The 9050-nt window shown below is 33.3% G+C and overlaps 2 protein-coding genes across 3 annotated transcripts in view; one reads left to right on the forward strand and one right to left on the reverse strand.

Annotated features, from left to right (window-relative positions):
• Window positions 1-3625, reverse strand: part of LOC133197747 (uncharacterized) — a 28081-nt gene extending 24456 nt beyond the window's left edge. Inside the window, exons 1-4 of one of the 2 annotated variants that reach the window (XM_061333941.1) lie at window positions 3460-3625; window positions 2574-2758; window positions 1908-2043; window positions 971-1624 (exon numbers count right to left, since the gene is read on the reverse strand). In XM_061333941.1, the coding sequence (XP_061189925.1) occupies window positions 1390-1624; window positions 1908-2043; window positions 2574-2758; window positions 3460-3581 (678 nt within the window). In that variant the 5' untranslated portion in view covers window positions 3582-3625 and the 3' untranslated portion in view covers window positions 971-1389. Of the gene's footprint in view, window positions 1-970; window positions 1625-1907; window positions 2044-2573; window positions 2759-3459 lie in introns of those variants that run through there. The other variant, XM_061333942.1, reaches the window with a different exon arrangement.
• A 729-nt stretch (window positions 3626-4354) lies between these two features.
• LOC133197065 (protein mesh-like) overlaps window positions 4355-9050 on the forward strand; it is a 28640-nt gene continuing 23944 nt past the window's right edge. Inside the window, exons 1-2 of the mRNA XM_061332905.1 lie at window positions 4355-4416; window positions 7248-7482. Of these exons, the coding sequence (XP_061188889.1) occupies window positions 4355-4416; window positions 7248-7482 (297 nt within the window). The remainder of the gene's footprint in view (window positions 4417-7247; window positions 7483-9050) is intronic.

The raw sequence follows: 9050 nt of genomic DNA on the forward strand, positions 1-9050 counted from the left end.
GGAAAAAAAAATTATCTGAGACTCTCTGATGCGTCGTACTTTTCCTTTTTTTCTCTCAAACGTACACTGTTTAACATTTTCATTTTTCTAATCCAAAACAGCTTAATTTCAACCAATTTTGGTGTATTAGTATATTATCAATGGATAAATAAAAATATGCATAAATATTAAATTATATAATAATCTGCGAATTTTCATGGTCTCTGACTCCCTTGGGCCTGATGGGAGTGGACAAATAAAGTGTAATATGAGCGAAGAAGGCTTTTAAAGAATCTTCTTTACTTATGGACATCTAGTAGGCAAACGGTTTGCTTTATCATAATCCCTATTCAATCTTTTACCAAAACTGTGTAAACCAAGTCCCCTGGGTCCATGTTTTAGGTCATACGGTGGGTATATTTGGTAATATATTGAAAATATATTATATGATCGACATCAGAAGGCAAACTTTTTCTATGATTATAATAAACACGGCACTATAAAAAAAATGTTAGCTCCTGGTTCAAACCACAGAGTTGGACTAAACTGGTGGTAAATTATAAATTCATAACTCATTGACAAATCTTTACTCATGTTCATCTGTAAGGCAAATGTTGCACAATTACAATGAGTATTTAAACCTTAACGCCTCATAGTCCAGGCATTTGAATCTAGACTGAGGCCATTTGTTATTTCACTGAATTCTAAGTTCCTTTCCTATAGTTTTAAAATCTATGTCACCTGTAGCCAGTGCTCAGGTACCAGGGTGGGGCTAAGTTGGTCATGTATTGAAATTTATTATAGATTGTGCCTTATCTTCTTTAAACTGAACATCAAGGATGCATTATTCAATCCTCTCAAAACTAAATTTATTTGTGAGATGAGAGGTGTAGTTTTGGTATATTAAATCGGAAATAGATTTCAGAAACCCTTGATACTCAGGTGACTGTCATCCCACTTACAAAGTTTTTATTTATATAAAACCCTCAGATTGAATAAGAAATTCACATTTTTATTATTATTATAATATCATTAAACTGTTAAAATAAATAAGTTTAATCACTTTCACAGCGACATCCCCCTCTCTCACGTTTTCTATTGATAAAGTCATGTGACCAATTATAAACATTATGACTGAACATTAAGGAGTTAGAACAATCTAATATTTATAAATTTGTGTCAAGTGGAGAGAGAAAAAAAAACTATAACTGTTTATATATCTTCTCATTTTTGTTCAAAGAAAAGAAAAAAAAATTATATGCATATTGATCTCAACAAGACGATACAGTGATATGCATGTCATATTTGATCATTAGAACATTTCAATTCTCAGCCGACATACTGTTAAATACAATGTTCTTATCAAAATCTGACTAGTGCATTTTAAATTTTGGAAAGAAATACGATTCCTCAAAGTTTAGATACGCCGATTGTTCGTGGAATCATGTCTTTCTTCATGTTCTGCAAGTCTTTTCGTTGTATTATGTTGTTACCAAGAGCCTTGAAGCCAATCGCTTTACTTTCAGATATCAAATTTGATTCTGTTTCAATTCTATCTACAATCTTTAGTTTGAGAGCTTCAGGGCCTGTTAATCGTTTAGCATAAATGACCGATTCTCGTAAAGCCTCTATGTTGAGTTTGCGTCTGAAAAGAAATAAATTAATTTTAAGGAAAAGTCATGCTATTTCCTGAAAATTCTTTTTCATATTCATATTATACATAATTTTTCTTTTACAAAGAAGCAGTATATATTTTGTGCAAGGAGAATGACTGGTATTTTACTGAATTTTTTTTTTTAATTCTGATTTTTCTTTAAATAAAATCTCGTACAACATATCTTTTTCTGTGTTGAGAGTAACAAAGACGAAAGGTCATCCAATCTCATGGAATATAGAAGCGAAAACTGTTAAAATGGAGTGATACGTACTCTAAAATTTCGCTGAGTGAATCTGTTATGCGAAGGCTTATCAAAGTTTCATTCCAGGAAATCCACCCGCGATCAGACCGCATCACCCTGTAATCATGGCACAATGCCAGAAAAGCTCCACCAGCGAAACAATGTCCTGGAAAAAATCAGAACAAACTGTGACAAAAGAAATTTGTAAATATCATTTTTTATAATGTAACATTTTTTATGTGTCAAATATATTATTTCTTGTGTTCAGGAATCCTGATGGAAACTTTAAAAATGATGATTATCTATATTATTATAATTACATTTACAAAACACATTTTCCAATTTTAGACACATTTCAAAACATATTTGTTTTTTTGTTTTTTGTTTTTTTTTTTTTTTTTTTTTTTTTTTTTTTTTTTTAGAAAAATAGTATAGATAACATGTATGCATACTTTGAAGAAATTTTAGGGAATTTCTGAAATAGAAGTAGAACACAAATATGCAAACAGCAAATATATACAAACATTTTGAATTTTCAGTTTGAAAATACCGAGATAATGTAAAAGTCGGGAAATTTTTACAGAACATTTTTCTCTGGCCATAATTGGTATGAATCTTTAACTACATTATTTGAGAAGTACTACAAACATACAAGGGAACACACAAAAAAGAAGGACAGAGCTTCCCTACTCTAACCATTAATGGCTGCCACAGTGGGTATTGGAAAGTGCATGACTCTCCAGAGAGTATCCAGCAGGACCGTGTAGAACTGTCTACCAGCATCACTAGATCTCCCGGTAGAGTTCAGCCAGTCCAGGTCAATGCCGTTACTGTAAAATTTACCCTCCCCCGTGGTTACTAATATCGAGGCAGATTTGTTCCTGTAATTATAACGTATACTGAATAATGAATTAAAAAGACATGGGTATTTCATAAAGTAAGATAATTCAACAAGCTCAGTTAGATTTCTGACTAAAATAAAATGAATGGATAATTATTTTATGAAATCCATTTAGCGAATTGGAGTGATTAAGTTTCCAAAAGATATTATGGATCTTCTTCGAGCACAGAGATGACGCTCATCAATATGATTTAATAGTCGTTGATTGCAAATTAATGCTTGTATATTAGATTTTTAAAATCTGAACGAGTTTATAAAGGTATAAACTTAGAATTATCCTGATTTACGAAAGGTATTATATTCCTGTATATAACTATAGTAAATACTATTTAATTAATCATTTATTTATACTTATTTATTCAGTTATACTGATTTTATTTTATTGCAAAACGTAAACGGTGTTGTATGATTTATTAATTTTGCAGTACACAGTGCGAGTATTGAATGTCGGAAAATATTTAAACTTATTAACACTTATACATTGCTGCACCATACACATTGACCAAATGAAAACAAGAACGTTCCAGATTCTGACATATACTGTGTTTGTGTCCAGTGCTTGATTCTAAGCACCCGAATGATTAAAATTTTTAGGCTAAAGAAATTATTCTATAATAAGCCGAACTTTTGCTTGTTATTCCATATTTATTGCTGCTGGAGTCATTAAAAGTCTTTGCATACCTTTCTACCTCATCCAGGGCATTATTGAGCTGACTCAATGTCGTCAAGTTCCAACGATTTTGCCCATTTTGCATTCTGATAAGGGCACAACCATCGTTGTGAAATTCTACTGTTATACCCATCGTCCACTTTCAATATTAAACGTGGGTGGAAGATTTGGTCAGCTTGTTTTGAGTATTATCAAATTGACCCCGGTGTAAGTATGGAAGCAGAGTATAACATAAATTCGATGATTTGAGTTAGATGTAAGACGGACATCATTATTCAAATAAAGCAAGCGTTGCAAAATTATAATTGAAAAGTTAAGTTTAATTGTTCCACCAACAAGCAGGGCAATTGACACACGAACACACGTTCACATTGAGATTTATCTTCAGATAGTTTTTTTTTTCACTATGTCATCAACACAGTTAAAACCCGTCCCATATATAATTAGTTATGTAGCGAAACTGAACTGGTTTCTAGAATATAGATTGATTGATTGTATGTTGTTTTAAGTCCAATTAGAGAATTTTTCACTAATATAGATACGTCATCATGTACCGGTGAAGGGTTTCAAATTTTGATTTTTACTCGGCACTCAGGGCCATTGAGCAGTGAGGGATCTTCATCGTGTCAACGCCTCCCGTGACACGGGGCCTCGGTTTTTAAGGACTCATCCGAAGGACTCGCAACTTTCACTTCAAAATGCCGAGAGCGTGGCGAAGGAACAGTTGCTACCCATTTTTTTTTATCGACTTAAGTCATTCGTGGCGGAGATTCGAACTCTCAACCTCCCGATCACGGAGCGAGCGCTCTACCGACTGAGCTACCGTGAACCGTAGAATACATAGAAAATAGACTTTTGCGAGAAGCACTGACTTTTACACTCGACGGCTTACTTTGACATTTAAACATGTGTCATGTACGGAGGTACGGACTTGATATTAGATTAGAAAACCTTACTAGTAGTCATAGGTATGGTGTTAGGGGCACTTACATGATTTACTTGTATGCATTCAACACAAGAGATGATCGGAGGTAGAATAACATAACTTAAAATACCTTCAAGTTGTTCGTGAGGGATAGTATTTCAATCTCATTTCATGAAAGAATCGAATAAGGAAGAAAAAACAATCCGGTATGAAAAATTGGCAGTAGTTGGTCAAATGGGAAAGGAGGGAGGTTAGTATAGGGTGTTTCTCCTTCCCCTCCCTAGACAACGTAATATATGTGCTTTGAAATGTCCAATTATTATCGTTTGATTATTTGTTAAGCTTAAAGAGGCTGGGGGGTTGTGGCCATTTTTAGACTATATTGATCTCCTTTAGAAGAAGAGCTCCATATGAAGATATAGAAAATGATCAAATTTTAAAACTAAAATTTTTGAAATTTTTCTTTGCCAAATGATAGTTGACAGCTTAAGATATCATATCTAAAAAAAATTAAGTTAAATCTGGTGGTTAATTTGTGGTTAATTTGTTGACCCCCCAGCCTCCTTAATATATATATCGCAAAAGAGTTGCCGTATTTGGTCGCAGTGTAAAAGTAAGCCGTCGATTGTAAAAGTCATCGCTTCTCGCAAAAGTCCAATAGCCACCAAATTATATTAACAAAACATTCTTGAGCTTGAATTATGTGCCTTCCGACCATTGTAAATAAAGGGAAAATCCGATATATATATGTATTTACTAAAAGTTTGCCATGTTCATATTCGACTCATGTTGACGCTTATCATGTTTACATGTTGACTCTCTGAATTGTTCGCAGTATACGCGTAGATTCGAATTTTCTGGCCCTGCATTGCCATCACACGGAACAAGTTTAACCAAGTAATAAGGACAATATCACTTTAACAACAGAATTTTCTATCCTATTTCGCTCTCCAGCGCTATGCTAGCATGGTTAGTCTTTTTTTTACTGGAATACACATCCTCGACTTTACGGTAGGACATTCTGGAAATACAATCGTAGATAAACTGTGCCATGTACAATACGTATTAGCTTTCCTAAAAAATTTGTCTGACTTGAAGAAGTTTATTTTTCGGAAAGAATCAAGAAAAAGATAAAAACTTTTTTCTATGCTCTATAAGGAATTTCTCCTTGATAGTGTCCACCCTAAAGTGAAAATTTCTGAAATTTCTTCCAATAAACCTGTTCATGGATACAAAGATATAACCAGTGCTTTTGAAAGAAAAAGTTACAACACATAAAAATCTTAACATCAATTGGTGAACAATTTTGATAATTAAACCTTTCACGTTGGTACCGGTCAAATCTGATCATCACCGGTAAGCCACTTTTTTTCTAATAGGTTGCTTAAAAAAATTAATAGTTTCGCTTAATTAGTATTAACTGATTTCAATAAATCAGGTACCAATTTACTTGTTAAATTTAATTATATGCAAAACAATTATGAAAAGTAAATATTTAATGCCTTAATTAACGGTTAACTCTGACTAGACTGCGAGAAAAAAACTCGGAAATTATTATTTTCATTCAAGTGCGTTTTTTTACAACTTTCCTCGCCGTTTAAAAAAACAGAAGTAATATTTCGAAATAAAAATTATCACCTAAAAATTAGAACACTTTTAAGAAACTATTCATGTAATTTCTCACATATATGTAATGAAAAAGTTGAAAAATACTTGGGTTGAATGCAGTAGTCAAACTGATATTGGCGTAAACCATAAACAGTCGACTATGAAAAGATACCACACATTCTGACACAACTGTTTCATATTTAGATATTTTACTAGAAAAGACGTTAATGGTAACCTAACAAAAAAACTTTATGATAAACGTGATGACTTAAACTTTCAATCGTCAACTTCCCTTACTTATGTAGCAATATGCCCTTATCAGATGCATATGGGGTTATGTCTCTCAGTTGATTCGATACCAAGAGTATTCTCTACGTATGAACAATTTCTAAAACGAGGCAATCTATTGCCAAACAAGTTGATGAAATAAAAATATCTTTTTAGATTGAATACTGTTCATTGTCTTCATATTTCATCGACAAAAAGTAAAAGCGTAATTAGTCCATGAGCCACTGGGGGTGGTCGTTACCATTTTTGAGCTTATAGTGATATTTGGTAAGGGATACCCCTAACTAGTTAGACGATGTATGATAGCATTTAATCCGTTGTGGCTTCCATGCTGGAGACAGTTATTACCCTTAATTTGTTCAAATTTGGTATATTGTGCTAAAAACATTTGCAACCTCGAAGGTATTTTGTTACACAGTCACCAAACGTGATATAAAGTTTGACTAGTCTGTGAAATTAGTCATAGATAAGAGAATGATCATTTTAAAAGAATAGAAAATGAGTTAATGGCCCTGATTCTAACAAAAATTTCATATTTTTTCACTTTTATTCAACCATTACTTCATAAATCTTTATAAAGTCAAACAAATTAAGTATCAAAGCTCATATAGATAGATATATATATATATATATATATATATATATATATATATATATATATATATATATATATATATATATATATATATATATATATATATATATATATATATATATATATATATATATATAGCAGTTGAATGTTGTCATTAACTAGAGTTTGTAAAACCTGTATTAATCAAAAATAAATTTTTATTCTCCTTGTATGCCCAGATTTCTGCCAAATAGAAACAGTGCATCTAAAGCGCCCACTTTCTTCATAAATTTTCAGAATTACTTTTTCCCAATAAAAATATAAATCTGAATATGATTAATTTTATGGAGAAAAACGGAAGGTTTTGTTTGTACTTTTTGTAAATCTTTATTCTCTGTTTGCAGATCAAAGAGACGGTGTGTGAGAGGCGATGAGAGTACTTCAATTTCCTCAGAGAGTTCAAATGGTCTGAGAAAATACGCAGGAACACCCGATCGGTTAGGTAGAAGTTTGCAAAGTGAGACGAATCACGTTGATTGTATTGATGGCAGTAAACTGTACAGCTTGCCTCGTTACAACGTCCACGAGAACAGGGCATATGGATACTTCGAATCTGATCACAAGTACGTAGGTAACCCGGTCAGAGAAAAACGGGGTTATGATATTCATTACTAGAGAAGGCAAAAACATTATGATGACAATGTGTGTGCTTTTAATTCCAATGCATAAATACAAACAAGTTTAATGTGATTCGAAATCATGAATGTAATTCTTCGGTGAAAACGATTCTTTTCTTTGCCAGATCAGCTTAAAAAATTCAGCATATTTTATTTTCTTCTTCAACAAATTTTGAGATTCGGCTACTTTAACCTGCTCATAAAATAGACGAATTTGAAGTTAAGATTTGAGCGTCATGGTGTATATATACATGCATGAATTTTTAGGTCACCTGAGTCACTCAGGTGACCTATTGCTATCTGTTTTTGTCCGTCGTCCGTCGTGCGTTAACATTTAAATATTTTCAGCTTCTTCTCTGAAACCGCTCAACCAATTTCAACCAATTTTGGCATATAGCATCTATGGGTGAAGAGGGACAAAATTTGTGAATTCCATGGTCCCTGCCCCCCTGGGGCCTGAGGGGTGGGGTTAAAACCACCAAAATTGATGCAATCTTTAAAAATCTTCTTCTTTACTCCTGGACATTAAGCAGTCAAACTGTTGGCATGATTGTAATAAGCATGGAGCCCACTACCAAAATTGTGAAATTCATAGCCCCAGGGTCAGGGGTTCTGGTGCTAGGGCAGGGCTACATAGATCATATAGTGAAAGTGCACTATTTCTTTGAAAATCTTCTTCTCTGTTCCTGGGAATTAGATAAACTAACTAAATACATAGTTATGTTGAGAAAGACTGCCTCTTCCAAAATTGTGAATTTCATGGCCCCTGGGTCAGTGGTTCTGGTGTTAGTGCGGGGCCCTATTGATTATATAGTGAAAATGCATTAATTCTTTGAAAATCTTCTTATCTGCTCCTGGGTATTAAATAAATTAACTAAGTACATAGTTATGATGAGCAAGAGTGCCTCTTAAAAAATTGTGAATTTCATGGCCCCAGGGTCAGGGGTTCTGGTGTTAGGGCAGGGCTCTATTGATTATATAGTGAAAATGAATTAAATCTTTGAAAATCTTTTCCTCTGCTCCTGGGCATGAAATAAACTAAGTACATAGTTATAATGAGCATAGCTGCCACTTTCAAAATTGTGAATTTCATGGCCCCTGGGTCAGGGGTTCTGGCGTAAGGGCGGAGCTCTATTGATTATATAGTGAAAATGCTGAAAATCTTTCAAAATCTTCTTCTTTGCTCCTGGGTATGAAATAAACTAACTAAGTATATTGTTATGATGATCATGGCTGCCTCTTTCAAAATCATGAATTTCATGGTCCCTGGGTCAGGGGTTCTGGTGAAGGGGGAGTGGGGGACTCTATTGATTATATAGTGAAAATTAATTTCTTTCAAAATATATTTTTCTACTCCTGGCTATACAGCAAATATACAAGTGTATTGTTATGATGAGCAAGGATGCTTTAACAAAATTTTTAAAACTTGTGGTCCCAGGGGTTCTGTTGTTTCTCTGAAGGGGGGGGGGGCTCTATTTGATTATACAGTGAAAATGTGTGAATTCTTTGAAAATTTTCAACTAATTGCAT

The sequence above is a fragment of the Saccostrea echinata genome, unplaced genomic scaffold (assembly GCF_033153115.1).
Source record: "Saccostrea echinata isolate AGI-Se365-2 ecotype Australia unplaced genomic scaffold, CSIRO_AGI_Sech_v1 ptg000030l, whole genome shotgun sequence".
Taxonomy (NCBI): domain Eukaryota; kingdom Metazoa; phylum Mollusca; class Bivalvia; order Ostreida; family Ostreidae; genus Saccostrea; species Saccostrea echinata.